This window comes from Dasypus novemcinctus, chromosome 3 (assembly GCF_030445035.2).
Source record: "Dasypus novemcinctus isolate mDasNov1 chromosome 3, mDasNov1.1.hap2, whole genome shotgun sequence".
NCBI classification, from domain to species: domain Eukaryota; kingdom Metazoa; phylum Chordata; class Mammalia; order Cingulata; family Dasypodidae; genus Dasypus; species Dasypus novemcinctus.
In genome coordinates, this window is record NC_080675.1 from 19,350,171 (window position 1) to 19,365,749 (window position 15,579).

General features: G+C 43.7%; 1 protein-coding gene across 3 annotated transcripts in view; it reads left to right on the forward strand.

Moving 5' to 3' along the window:
- Positions 1-15,579, forward strand: part of KCNK10 (potassium two pore domain channel subfamily K member 10) — a 201,318-nt gene that overhangs the window by 89,275 nt on the left and 96,464 nt on the right. For all 3 annotated transcript variants that reach the window (XR_011648283.1, XM_004476013.3, XM_004476012.3), the window contains exon 4: positions 1,270-1,430. Coding sequence is in view for 2 of the 3 variants with exons in the window: in XM_004476013.3 (XP_004476070.2) it covers positions 1,270-1,430 (161 nt within the window). In the remaining variant the exon portion in view is untranslated. The remainder of the gene's footprint in view (positions 1-1,269; positions 1,431-15,579) is intronic.

Here is a 15,579-nt window from a genome sequence, read left to right on the forward strand (position 1 = left end):
ATATTTACTTAGCAGGGATTATGCTCTGTGCTGGGAGGTGGGTGGGGAGGAGAGACAGGACTCAAAGGTGATGTGAAGTTCCCAACTAAGAGAGAAAGAGACTCAGGCAGAGCTTAACGCCACAGTCAGTGGACAAAGAGGCACACATCTTCCCCTTCTCACTCTTGAGTGTTTTCAGGTTCCCAGTTTAGGGCTCTATGAGTCACAGGTCCTTTCTGGATTCACAGATCCTCACCAAGGCAGAGCACCGATTGCCCTAGGAAGGCACATGTTGAAGACAACCAAAGTCTGTCTTGAGGTGGAAGAGATGCCCATGGGATTAGATTATAACAGAGCAGCTCTTTCAAATCTTGGAGAGGCAGTGGTGACTCCATCTCAGATGTCGTTCAAGTTGCCCCAAACCAGAAATGTCTGTTTGAGTTCATGATATATATATATATATATATATAAAGGATTTATTTTATTTATTTATCTCCCAACCCCCCTTGCTGCTTGCTTCCTGTCTGCTCTCTATGTCCATTCTCAGTGCGTTCTTCTGTGTCTTCTTGTCTCCCTTTGTTGTGTCATCTTGCTGTGCCAGCTCTCTGCAGGTGCGGGCTGTCAGTGCTCTCTGTTGGCGCAGGCCATCAGCTCTCTGCGGGCACGGGCCAGCTTGCCTTCACAAGGAGGCCCTGGGAATTGAACCCAGGGTCTCCCATATGGTAGATTGGAGCCCAATTGATTGAGCCACATCTGCTTCCCCTAGTCCGTGATATTTGATGCTTCTAAGAGGACAGCCCCATTTCTCATCAGAAATGCAATTCTGGGTGGCCACAAATTTCCTAAAATATAATCTAAATCTATAAAGACTCAAGAAACCTGGATTTCCTTGAAACTATTTACAAGGAGAGAAGCAAGAGAAGCAATGCAAGGATGTTCTAAATTTTATATGATGTGGACCATTGACTATGGGGTGCAGTGATGCTCAGAGATGAACTTACCAGGTGCAATGGATGTGTCATGATGATGGGAGAGAGTGTTGCTGTGGGGGGAGTGGGGGGAGGGGGCGGTGGGGTTGAATGGGACCTCATATTTTTTTTTAATGTAATAATGTAATAAATAATTAAAAAAAAAAATAGGGCCTTTGAAATGAAGTTCTATTCCCTAAGGCTCATGAGTGGGGGGCTGGAAAGTTTTTTCAAAAAGAGAAGTCTGTGGATTGTTTGGTTCAATTCAATAATTTCTCTGCCACCTTATCACTTTCCCTTTCTCTTTAATATTTCTCATCAGGCTATGGGAATATTGCTCCAAGCACTGAAGGAGGCAAAATCTTTTGTATTTTATATGCCATCTTTGGAATTCCACTCTTTGGTTTCTTACTGGCTGGAATTGGAGACCAACTTGGAACCATCTTTGGGAAAAGCATTACAAGAGTGGAGAAGGTGTTTCGAGTGAGTACTGCATCTATTTAAACCCTAACTACTGTGGTCAATTGGCTTTAGCCTGTCAAGATCCAGACGGAATTAGCAGGGTTGTCATATGCTTTTAATGGAATCCTTTAATGTCATGATCATTTTTCTCTTTTGGCCTATGGCAGTCAGAGGTACTGTACCCAAATTCCCTTCTCTTGAGTAGCTTCCTACTTTAGAGTGGTATTTCTGGAATCATAATGCAAGAGGGTAAAGTATGGATTTGCCAATACATATTTTCTGAAAAGATGAGGCATATTCATGTTTTCCTTGAAGACAAAGATGGTTTCCTTAATGCCTTTGCTGTAGAGAACTGTATCCATGCATTTTCTTTAACTCCATTTTATTCCCCAGCACAGGTCTTAAGGCTAATCCTTGCTTCTAAGATCTCTTAGGAAAGCTTTCCTTTTCCACACACTGTTCTGAGCTTTGCACCTGTCTCCTCATGGCCCTCCTTTCTCCCTCCTCTCACTGATGAGGTATCATTCAGTTATAATATGCCAATATACTACTTCATACTAAGATGTTAATGGTTGCTATTGGCTTAGTAGGATTTTCCTCTTGGAAATACCATTAAACATGGGACAAAAGTCTCAACTTGAATTTATTTACAAAAAATGGCATTTAGGCACTAGTGACAGGTAGTTGGAGCAAATGTGGTTGGACTTGAGTTCCTAATGCCCTTTAACTGCACCCATTTATATGAATTTACAGAATTTTGCTAAAGTGTAAGGCCATTTCTGTTCTCTTTTTCATTATTGACCTAATTCTTAAGTCTTTCAAACTGTCTTCAGGGAATTCTTTCTTATGATAACTTAATATTTAAAAATGACATTTTGAGATCTTTTTCAGAATCAAGCAATGGTGGGCAAGGATAGATTGGCAGTAAGCTCTAAAGTTACACTTCTTCCTCTGAGACAAGGACTCTTAAATTTGCAGTCAAAGGCTGTCTGTCTTTAAAATCATGGTTATACTTCTCTTCAGAGGAAGAGAGCAGCTTCAGAGCTCTTACTAGAGTGGGGTGTGGGTGGAATAAGGTACTACACTTTGGCACTCAGTCACCCTGGGTGAGCTGCCTCAGTTTACTTATTGGTTAAAGGGGATAGAATTTGAATTTACTTTATAAGGTTTTGGTGATGATTAAATGAGATAATGTATGGAACAATGCTTGGCAAAGGGCCAGGTCCATAGAGTTCAGAGCTGCCGAGTGCCTTTCTCCCGAGAGAAATGCTCCTTGGCAGACTTGCCACCCATTCAGGTTTCGTCCGAGTACCTCAGTGACATGAAGTTTTTCTGGAATGTTCCACACCTTTGCTCCATAAGTACCTGGTTGCCAGCTGGCCTCATTAAAGCATGCAGCTGGGCACCCGGTGGTTACCATGGAAACCATCAGTGCTCAGCGCCTCTTCTCAGATGTTGAGGTACCCTACTCCTGAATGGCAATCCTGTCTCCAAGAGCCATTTCAAGGAAGTGCCTGCTTAGCCATCGAGTTATGGTGTTATAGAAAAGTGAATTTGGTGATTGAACACTCAGAAGAACAGAATTCAAATGGAGAAACAGCTGATCTGACATTTAAAAATTTTTGTAAATCTTTTCTAGATTTCAGTTTCCTCATTTGTATAAAGGATTGGACTAAGAGGCTTTGAAATCCCCTGTTAGCTAAGTTTTTTTTTTTTAGTTATTGTAGCCTAAACGAGGGAAGAGGTTGCAATCATATTGACTAAATCTGTGGTCAAATGTGGGAGCCAAATCTCCCCTGATGAATTTTAGACTATGAGTAGAGAGTAGTGTTCTCCTTCTTCTTAAAGCTGCCTCTTAAATGGATCATTCAGCTCGCTCTAAGGCAGAGCTTTAAAATCTCCCATTTCATTTTTATACTGAATGGCCCACTCAATTCCTTGCAGCGCCATCAAAGACTAGGAATCTTTTAGGAAGGCGAGACAGTCTTATGGTATAAAATTGGCAGCACATAGTGTATTCATCTTGGGAACATTGTAGTGTGCTACTGGAAGGGGTAACTTAGTTCCAGGAGGAATATAAAAACACTTTCAGAATATACAAAAACCTCATACTGCAGCACTTTCCTGCTGTGTATAAAGTTTGGTAGAAAATCTCAAATCTCTTTGCCGTTCATTTAAACTACATCTAAAAGACTGGTTGCCTTTAGGTGATTATTTGAGAACTGAATATTGTATAAACGGGCACAAGCTTGGGTTGTGAATTTTTAGTCCTATTTGAGAAGGTTCTTTTTTCTTTTTTTCAACTCTTCAGTGACTGTTAGGCCTTTCTCCTCATTTACTATGCTTTCTTTCAGTTCTTGGGGAGAAAAGGTATTTCCTAAAGTAAAGATAAACTATCTAATAAAAGCAGCCTTCTAGCTTTCTTATCTACTGAGGTGACCCTGGTTTGGGTCCTTCTAACACATTCTAGGTCTGAGCCTTATTTTACAGAATTGCTCAGGGAGGAATTCCTGTATAACTTTGGAATGTTTTTGGCCCAACCCTGACTGTTGGGGTTTCCATGGGATGAATGAATAAAAACTCTTTCTTCCCTTATGAAGTTCAGAACTAATTGAGAAATAGACATAGAAGTCAGATAGAGACAAAAATGCCAACTTTATTGCTGGTAAGCTATTTGGAGAACATGGCTTTAACTCTGAGCCAAAAGGACTTTCTAACCACTTCAACCCTGAATTAGAAGCACGTCATCACTCTATTAGGTCTATTGCTGTGTAACCACCTACCACAAATGTAGAAGCTTAAAATAACACGCATGTATTAGCTCATAGTTCTGAGGTTGGAAGTCTAGGTGGGCATGGCTGGGTGCTATGCTTGGGATTCCAGAAGACCAAAATCAAACTGTTGCTCAGACAGGGCTCTGGATCTAGGGAAGACTGCTTCCAAGCTCATTCAGGTTTTGACAGAAAAGAGTTCCTTGTAGTTGTGGGACTGAGGCCTCCGTTTCCTTACTGCCAGTCATCCGGAGGCCATTCTCAGCTTCTAGAGGCCACTTGACACATGGCACCCTCCATCTTGAAAACCAGCAACAGTGAGTCAAATCCTTGTCATGCTTTGAAACTCTCTGGTTTCCCCTTCTGTCCTTCCGGCACCAGGTGGAGAAAGCACTCTGCTTCTAAGGGCTCATGTGATTAGAGCAGCTGCCCCCCCCCAGGTCACCTCCCTATCCTACGGTCAACTGGACCATCTAACGTAAGATAATCATGGGAGTGACATCTCATCATGTCATAGGCTCTGGGGATTAGGGTGGGACTCCTTTGGGTGGCATTTTAGAAATTGTGCCTTCCATACCCCCCAGCCATAAACCGCACGGGCCTCTTCAACAAGGGCAGACTCAGCCTTAGTGTAGCTGCATTGTGGAGAGCAAAACAAAGTGCACCCTTCTGCAGACACAGGGCTTCCAAATGGGAGAAGAAGTGGGCTGCACTGAACTTGCACAATCCCTTCTGCTAAATTCTCCATAGAAGTCCCCATCTGTGGGGGTGGGGGGGAGAGAAAATGGATTAAGAACTCAGACATTTACTGATCACACATAGGAAGAAACCTAGAGGTATGTTGTGTTTGGGTTTGGTGCATCAGTTCCACAATGTCAAGGATACCCAGGGAAGTTAGGAAAGTGAGTATCTGACAAAATAGAATGGGACTGCTAAAAGATTGTCTTAGAACAGTGGTTCCAAAGTGTGGCCTCTGGACCAGCAGCATCAGCATCCTCTGAAACAGTAGCATCTGTATCCCTTGGACCAGCTGCATCAGCATCCCCTGGACGAGCTGCATCAGCATCCCCTGAACCAGCAGCAGCAGCAGCATCTCCTGGGAGCTTGTTAGAAATACAAATTCTTGGATTCTGGGGGTAGGGTCTGCAAGCTGTGTTTTACCAAGCTCTCCAGGTGAATCTATTGCCTACTGAAGTTTGAGCACTACTAGCTTAGAGGAATCACGTTTCATCCCCTGGGGCTGAACACATTGCTGTTATGAGCAAAATCAGAATTCTGTTAGAAAAGAATTTGGGATTGAGCAAATGACAGCATGTGCCACAGGTGTCAACCAACTGCTAGCCCACATAGGCCATTTGTAGGGAAGCTCTTCTCCCTCCCTTGTCATAGAATCAGGTGGTTTTTGGGATCTTTGAATCAATCAGGAGCTTGGAGTTTGTACCATGGTAGCAAAATCCCCAGCTTATTCTCATTCCTGCCAGGTCTGTTGCGGTACGGATGACTCTCCAGGGTTTAGAGTGTGCTACGTCAGGAGCAGAGAGCCGGGCGTTCCACTCAGACCCTTAAAAGCTTTGGCCTCCAGTCACAGCCCATCAGCCACAGCCCCACCCAACTGCAGAGGGGGCTGTGGGATGCATTGTTCCATCTCCAGGTTGGGGAGGAAGTGGGAAAATTGGTGCACACTGGTGATGCCGTGTACATATTCCCTGGGCCCTGTCCTGGGCCCTACGCCAGGGGCACAAGCATCCTGGGAATTTGGGTTTAGGTGGTGTATTAGTTTCCTGTGGCTGCTGTGACAAGTGACCACAGACTTGGTGTTTTAAAACAGCAGAAACATTCCTCACAGCTCTGGAGGCCAGCGGTCCTCAGTGGTATTGTCAGGGCCTCACTCCTGAGGGGCTTTGGGAGAGAATCCACTCCTTCCTCCTCCAGCTTCTGGTGGTCGCTGGCATTCCTGGCCTTGTGGCCACATCCCTCTAATCCCACTTCCAGGGTCTCATTGCTCCGTCCTCTTCTGTGTATCATGTCTCCCCTTGCCTCACTCTTTTTTTTCACTATTAGAGAAGTTGTGGGTTTACAGAACAATCCTGCACAAAATACAGGATTCCCATACCCCACCACCACACCTTGCATTGGTGTGGAACATTTGCTACAATTGATGAACACCCATTTTTAATAGTTGTTCTAGTAACTATAGTCCATGGTTTTTTGCCTTCAAGCTCATGGTGTAGTGTAGTGTAGTTCCATGCACTTCTAAATTTTTAGTCTGTTACCATGTAAACAATCTAACACGTCCCCTTTTAATCACATTCTGATAGATATTTATTTCCGTTCTCTTAATTTTGTTCACAATGTTGTGCTGCCACCACCGCCATTCATAACCTAAACATTTCCATCGCTTCAATAGGAACCTTGCTTTACTCCTATAAGGGCCCTTGGCATTGGATTTAGAGCCCGCCTGGGTGATCCAGGATGATCCTCCCATCTCGAGATCCTTAACTATATTCCACCTGCAAAGACCCTTTTTCCAACTAAGGTCACATTCAGTTTCCCCGGATTAGGATGTGGACCTATCTTTTAGGCTCCACTATGCAACGCCTTGCAGATGGTCTGCCCATCTCTTTGGAGACACTCCTATGGTGAGAGTGGTTGATTTCACATTTGAGAAAATGGTGAAGTCAATTGCCTAGAGCCACACAATGAGTTGGTGGCAGGGCCCGGACTAGAACTAGTTATCCTACTTTAACCCTTTGCAGGTGGGCTGAAAAATGCCTGCTGTCAGATACATTACATTACTCCATGAAACCTACTTGGAGATTAGGCTTTTTAAAGATACCATACTAATTCTTGGAGATGATATGTAAGTATTTATACAATATACTGTAAAGTAACTCTTCCTGGATTTCCAGGGGGAGGTCTGGGCTGTTAGGAAAGGTAATTATTTGGAATTAAGCAGGCTGACACCAGGCTCCACGGCAGGGTCTCCGTCCCCTGCCATGGGCTGGCTTTTTTGCTAGAACAGGCCGACCATCACTGGATAGGACACTGCAGGGGAACTGGTCGCATTTTGGACTGAATCTCATTTTCTGGCTCTGAGTTGTGCTCTGGAGTCGGGTAGGGAGCAGCTGCCTCTTTTTATCTGGCCCATCATCAGGCTTTCTGATATTTCCTCTGAAACCACAGGATACTCTTTTTCTTCTTTGGCCTTTTTCCCCAAGGATAGGGCAGAAATGTCTATCTGCCTTTGAAGCCAAAGGAGTCTGGGTGTAGCTGACAAATAATAGCCATTATCCTCAAATTATTGGTGCCCCGAATTATTGGGACTTTAGAGCCTGCCAAATGCTTAAGATGCAGTGATGACAATCTCAGTCTGCTAAGGATGTTCAATTAGTGGGCTAATCAATCACTTTGGATTGCAGAAAGGAAGAGGTGGTGAGGCAGAGACTCTTAAAAGCCTCTGCCTTGTGCCTGGCCAATGTCAAGAAGAGACTTTCAAAAAATAACCAAAAAAAAGAAGAGATTTTGAAGAACACCCATGGCCGGAGACTTCATCATTTCCCAAGGTGTCTTTGAGCTTGCACCCAGCAGCAAAGGGATTAACTTTAAATAATTATTTAAAGGAGATACAGATCCCTGTTTGGAAAGTGGGTGTCATTTTCAGTTCTGTGGGTTTGACATCTGCTTCCAGTACCTATGAGTAGTGAAAACATTCATTGGCTATCGGTTGTACACACCAACCTGGTACCCAAATAGACAGGGGAAGGAAGAAGGAGTGGACTGACTTTTAGGTCTAAGGAATGGCTGCCTTTCAGTAGTGTAGAAAAGATGTAATCTTGGTGAAGTTCAGTTTACAACTTTGTTTTAGTTTCCTAGGCTGCTTAAAGCAATACCATGAAATGGTTCTGCTTGGACAATGGCAATTTATTAGCTTACAGTTTGGAAGCTACATTACAGCAGAGAAAATGTCAAGGCATCATCAAGGTGATGCTCTCTACCCAAAGACTGGCTGCTGGCGACCCTTGGCTCCTCTCCCCCATGGCAAGGCACATGGTGGCATCTGCTGGTCTTTCCCTTCTTTTCCTGGTTCTGTGGCTTTCTCTCTCCCTCTCTCTCTCTATTATTTTCATATATAAAGAATTCCTGTAAGGTGATTAAAACCCATCCTGAATGAGGTCAATCACATCTTAACTGAAGTAGCCTCATCAAAAGGTCTTACAGTGGGCTTACATGTACAGGAATGGATTAAATTTAAGAACTTGTCTTTCTGGGGTACTACAGCTGCAAACCACCACAAACTTCATGAGTGTCCATGTGTCTATGTGTCTGTATGTGTGTGTCTACCTCTAAAACATGACTGGACTCTATAATGCATGTAGTATTATAAATTTCTGACCAATCGCTCAATAGGATTGATATTACATGAATACTATGAGTGTGTTCTTATCAGAAAGAGCACTCTGAATGTAATGTAGACAGATTGCTTTCTTTCTTTTTTTTAATTTAAAAATTTATTTTTATATCAATGTTACAAGTTACTCAGTTAACACAAGATAATAACTACAATAGCAATAGACCTTCCCCTTTATTTTTGTTCTCCTCAGTCTTGAAGGATATGGGATGATGCTCACTCTACTTCAGGCTGAGAAGGGACATAGATGTTATGGTGCAGAGGAATGGTGCAGAAACTCCTTGCTTTTGGGTGGGGACTGATCCATCATCATTGTTTTGTTAGTTGTCCAGGACAGGCCTGAAGAACTGGAGAATGGGAATTGGCTGCATATCTGGAATGCTTTCTTATTTTCCCTAAGAGGATAGAAGGGGAAGGGTAATTGTTTTAAAATTAAAAATTAAAAAAAAAGGCAAAAAAGTTTTAAAGCTTTGCCAACTAGGTCTCTTCTAAATTAGTTTAGTGATATTGTCTAGTTTTAATTGTAGGCTTGGAATGTGAAATTCTTTCTTTGGGGATGAAACTACATAAATAGCATCCTTAAAACAGACAGCAGAATACTTCTTATTGACAGCCTGGGACACGGGTTCCATCTTTTCTCCCTTCCCTAATGCAAGGATGCTCTACCTGGGCACCTACTGAAATTTTAGTCCAGATAATTCTTTGTTGTGGAAGGCTGCCCTATGCCTTGTAGTATGTTTAGCTGTCTTCTTGGCTACTACCCAGTAGATATCGGAGCACCCCACCCTCCCATCCCCAAGTTGTGACAACCAAAATGTTAACGGAAGAATGCCGGATGTTCTCTGGGGGATGACGTCACCCCAGCAGAGATCCACTGCTCTAGTGGATGTGCAGGGTCTATTGCACTAAAGGTCCCAAGATGCAACACGGGCCCCAGGCAGAATCTTCCATGCAAACTATGCTGTCTCCAACCAGCTCTTCAAGGCCAACACTGCCCCTTCTCAAAACTCTATCTCACATGGGTCCTTAAAGAGGGCTTTGAAGATTTCATACGGTGGAAATAAGATTAAACTCCTAGGGAGGGGAAAAGGTGAGGGATTTCACTCGGATGAGGATATAGCAAGATGGATGGTTCTGCTATTACTCTTCGACAGTAAAACATTCTCAGCCTAATTTCAGCTGATCTAGTAGGGACTAATCCAATATACTGTTCTTACTCTACTGCAGCGTACCTTTAATAACTGACCAATGTCCCTTTGGCATTTCCTATGGCCATCTGAGATCACTAAATGATGTTGTAATGGCATCTTCAGTTTTTAAAAAATAATAAACAATAAAGCTCTCAAACTCTGAATAACAGGCCTAAAATAAAACTACTTAAAATACTGCCTGGATCATGTTTAGCATTTAAACATTTTTAAAGTGGCTTTAACAAATCCTCTGTTTTCCTTTCTGACAACCTTTGATCACAGGTAACTTCAAGGAATCTGGTTATTTGTGAACTCTGTGTAGGACTTTGTAGGGAGCCTTGGATTTGCTATTTGTCCAATAGGATTTGGTAGAGATTAGACTGAGTATTATGGCACCTGAGTATCAAAGGGTAGAGATGATAATACTAGTTGCTTTTTCGGGACTTGGAGTTGTCCTGGGTGGTGCTCCAGGGACAATTGCCAGACATTGTATGTCCTCCCATGGCCCACTGGATGGAACGTGGGAGAGTGTGGGCTATGGTGTGGGTCACAGGCCATGGGGTGCAGCGATGCCCAGAGATGTACTCACCAGATGCAATGGATGTGTCATGATGATGTAGAGTGTTACTGTGGGGGGGGGGGAGTGGTGGGGTGGGGACCTCATATTTTTTTAATGTAATATATTTAAAGAAATGAATAAATTGAGTAGAATTTGGAAAAAAAAAAGTAAAAAAGAAATGAAAATGGTTGCCTCTTAGGAGGCAATGGAGGAAGGCCAAAAGACTGAAAAAAAAAAGAATACTAGTTGCTAATCTGTTCTGAGGGTTAACTAGATGCCAGACACTGGGCTATGGACTTTCTACCTAGAGTAAGCCATACAGTGACTCTCCTTGGGAGAACATTACGGTTGTCTTAATTTTTTAAGATGGGAATGCTTAGTTAGAGCAACTGTGGCCTCTCCATGGTTCAGCCAGCCCCTAAGTGACCGGACTAGGATTCCAGACCAGGTCTCCCTGCCCCGAGGTGCAACCATGGGCTCAAGCATTCCAATATCATGGCTTCCTTCTTTCTCTTGTAACACAGGGAGAGTGCCTGATGGTTCAGAATGTTTTCACGAAAGGTGAACCTAATGAATAAAAGAACATTTTCCTTAACTAGCAAGAGAAGGTATGGAAGATCATAGCCAGGTCATTCATCTTTTCTTCATCTGCTCTAAAATAGTTTTAAATAACTGTTCAACTGCTTAATCCACTTGACGGTTCTGTTGGGAAAGTAGGTAACAAGTGAGAAAAGCCAAGGAGTAAGGGGAAATAGATGTGTATAAGAGAAAAGGAGTCTCTGCTTTGTTGCAACAATGAAGAGTCACCAGTAATTCTGCTAGAAAATAGCACTAATATTTATTGAGCACTTGCTACATGCCAGCCCTGTGCTAAATGCTTTATATTCAGTATTTCATAAGGGCCCAATAACCACCCTGTGAACTAAATGATACCCTCATACCATTCTACCTGTGAAGGAACTGGGGTACAGAGAGGTTAAATAATTTGTCCATGATCACGCTAGACCAATCAATACTTGAATGGGAATTTTAGCACAGATGCCATAACGGTTTGCTCTCAATCACTGTTCTAAAAGTCAGTGGAGTTCCATGTTTGAATTTTCATGATATGTTGCCATCTCTTAATGCTTTAGACCAGCTTTGTTTCCATGCTTTAACCCAAGTCCCCAAGCCATTTGGGCAAAAGTAATTGATGACCTGATTTATCCATTCCTTTTCTCTTTCTACCTGTTAGCCCAGTCCTAAAGGAAAGTTGCAGAATAATTTCCTCCTAAACCACACCCAATAGAGGGGACTATCTGCCAAATACTTACAGCTATTCATTAACTGCTAGGGCTTGCCCACTGAAGAGAGGAGCCATTCCTAGAGCCACAGGTGTTTTTATTAATTAGAAAGCTTTATGTCTTTGCATTTGGGACCACTGAAAGTGATGCATTAGACCTACCACATGGTAACCTGTATCTAAAACTTCCAGGTATTTTTGAGTTATGAATTTAATGTAAGAGTTTTATAGGCTAGTTTGGCTCCTCTGGAAGATAGTGATTTAAAGGAATAATAATTTTTTGCTGTTTTATGGAACTCTTCTGCAAAGTCAGAAAGTGGTTTTTTGTTTTTGCTTTATATTTTTCAAGTAGACCTCATGGCACTTCTGTGAGCCATGCAGGTAATACCCTGCTCTGGTGTGACTTCCAACAAATTAGGTTCCTGAAAGATGAGAGATACCCTTGTTGAGTCTGACTGTCATGGAGCTGGGCATGTGATCCACACATTTTTACTGGCAGAGTGCTGAGAACCACCTCCAAATGGGATGACTGGTGCATCAGTCATCACTCATAAACTCCAGATAGCTTTAGGACTTTGTGCTTTGGGGAAAGGAAAATGTATTTGAAACAAGGCATTATTGAGAGGTGTTCCAGTATTCCAGAACCTTCACCTCAAAAAGGCAGCTGTCTTGGAGGTGATGGCATAGTGGACTTTTTTTGGCCCCTTGCTGGCAGGTTCTTGTGGGGCTTCACGTAAGGAAGGGCTGTCACCCAATTGCACTCTCTCAAAGTGAATCCAACCAAGGAAATGTACATACCTATTAGAGGGAGACAGTTTACATTTCTGGGGGGAAAAAACAGTGTTTTTAATTTTCTGAGAAGAGCTGTATCTGTGCATCATGGCATTTTTGACTTCTTGATTTGTACTATCTCCTGCTGAATTTTGTTCACTTGTTAGTATACAGCTGTGGTTCCCACTGTGTGGGTGCTGGGTCCCCAGGGGCCAGCGATGCTATTTTAAAGGATCAGTGAATCCTTTTGTGCATCAAGCATTGCTAGTAGAAAGAATAAACAGTATGCCTCCTTCACTTGTGTGCTACCCTTTTTCAAGTACTTGCAGAAGATACGTCATCAATAATTCATTTACATTTATTTTAAAGGGAGATTCCTGAATTCATAGTATCTTTTTGTCTTTGTTTTTCCTGATCAGTGGGTACCAACATTTTTACTTTTTATGTGGGCATCCAGGAATTTTTTTTTTAACATAGGGAAAGGATTCCCATGCTCAGAGAAGTGTAGTACCCATTGGAAAGAACAACGGTGGCTTTTCAAATAACTTTTCTGTTTTCATGTTGCTCTGGGTTCTGTCTTCTCTGTGGAGTTAACATTTTTGTCCTGGCCATAGTCACTATTTCAAAGAAGTTGCTTTTCATGGAAGGTAATCCCAGGCGTTGTATATTTTAGAGGGTGCTTCAACGATTGTAGGCCACAAGACAGCCATTGGGAAATTGCTCTCTGACTGCCCCTTTAGTCCTGGCTGTTTCCACAGCTGTGGTTCTGTAACCCTGGGACAGAGTGGACAGAGAGGCCTTGCCTGCGCTTGCCTCCCTCTTTTGCACCTGCCCTCTCTTCCTTCGCTCATCCCCAGCAGTGCCACTGAACCTGTTCCCATCCTCATTTCCTGAGCTCCCCCTGCAGAGGAGCTGGCGGGAGGGAGGAAGGCGCCATGCCGGGCAGGCTTGGATTTCCACCATATGGACGGTGTCTGGTTTCCACTTGGTCTTGCTGCTGGTCAGTCATCTTACAATGACTCACCATCCAGCTCTGTGTTGTGACTGCTCCTCTTTACCTGTCCCCAAGTCAGTTCAATAAGTAAGGATCAAATAATGCCTCCTTTGCTCTGAGTATCTTGGAGGTATGCGGCAATAAATGAGCCCTTTCTCCAGGAGATTTACGAGGCAATGGGAAAACAGACACGTATAAAGACCAATGTGTCTGCAATACCGTGCAGGAAGATTTCAGGGCTGGGGCAGGCAGGCTCTGAAGCCATACCGCCTCGATGCAGGATGCATATGCTCACTCCATCTACCATGGAGGAGCCGTGTGAACTTGGGCTGTGCCTCAGTTTCCCTATTTGAAAAATGAGGATTATATTTTACCTAATTCCTTTGGTATTTAGTTGATAAGTGAGAGAATGCTTGGTTGACAGCTTTCATATTCCTCTTACTATTGTTATGAGCATGCTGTTATTAATAGCTTGAGGAGGCCAGAGGAAGGATTTAGGAATTTGTGCTTATGTATTTGACATCTCACAAGTCTTCAAGGAGGCACCTGTCTCATATTGCAAACTGCTCTCCTCAAGAAAAGCCCAAGGGCCTTGATACTAAGGGCTGTTTCTCCTTCTCCTGTGCCCCTGAGGCACCTGTTCAGTGCTAGCACATTGGAGGTGTGCAGTAAGTATTTATTGACTGGGAAGTCTTAGAGATGAGGGAGAAATGAGCCAAATCCCTTTCTACAGACCCGGGGTGGGTAGGTTATGTGACGCCCTCAGCCAAATCTGAGTGATAAAGAGGTGCTTGCTGCTGCCGCCTCTGCCCCACCTTTCCTAGAAACGGGTGTGGAGGTGGGTGGGGTTGGAGAAGTGACGGAGCAGCAGAGGGGGACGTAAAGGACACTGCTAGGCAGAGGGACTCCGATGGACCACAGGGGCAGGGCTTAGGATGGGACAAAACTCCAGTCACCAGTCATTGTCCCCAGGAGGAAAAGACACCCTGGCCGTGGCTCCGTGAGCCCCTTTGAAAGTCAAAGAAGAAAATAAAGAATACGGACCGTCTGCTTCTCTGCAGCCTGACGGGGAGCGCCCCTGCCATTCCATCTGTTGGAAGAGGGGAGGATTGTGCTCTCCATCCTCAGACCCACTTCCCTGTCCGCAACCATTTGCTAACATGCCCATAATAGTCTACCACATGCTTAGACTCTAGTAAGAAAAAAAGATCAAAGAATGAAAAAGAATTTTATTCTAGCTACATTCTGATGTTCTCTCAGCTTGCCTGTGCTCTTACCGGGTCTTGGACACCCAGGTCAGTCCTTATTTTTATAAAGCATCAGTGCATTACTAGACTCTCCTTTCAGAAGATACCTGCCCCTAAGGGACCAAAGGAAGAGGAACTTTGCTGTGTTCAAATGCCATCTCCATATTTAGTTACCAGATGGTAGTCACTATTGCTCCACGTCGGGCGAAGAAACGCCCCCTCTGCTAGTTTCTTCCATTCCGTGGCACACATGAATTTTCCTCCGAACGACATCAGCACTCTTTCTGCATGTGCCTGGGGGAGTGGTTGAAGAGACTCACGTGAAATTATTAATATTTGACTGCCTGCCTATTCACGTCCCTCCTCCCCCCACCTCCCAGGTTCCCTCTTACTGCTGAGTAGGCACAAATAAATTCACTGGGCATCTCACATCAGTGAGCAGGACTTTCCCATCTCTTTCTCCCATTGCTGTGCAGTTTAGTTTGAACACGTAGCAATATGTGTTTAGATGTACAGAGCACGTAGTTTGTCTTAATTTCCAGGGGCTGCTGTGACAAAGCTCCACAAACCGCACGACTTAACACAACAGAAGTTTGTGGTCTCACAGCTCTGGAGACTGCAAGTATGGAATCAAGGTGTGGGCGGGGCTATGCTCCCCCTGAAATCTGGAGGGACGAATCTGTCCCACGCCTCTCTCCCGGCTTCTGGCGGTGGCTTGAAGGCAATTCATGGCGTTCTTCTCCGTCTCCGCCGTCACCTTGTGTTCTCCCTCATCTCTGTGTGCCTCCTCTCTTCTTTTTATAAGGACAAGGGAGAGGAAGAAGAGGCTGAATAAATGGGTGACACCTGCTTCCTTGAGCCCCACTCGGAGTCTCAAAGTTGAGGAGATGCCTCCTGCCTAGAAAGTGGTCATATTGTTTTCCATCTCTTTTTTGGTTTTGATCATGT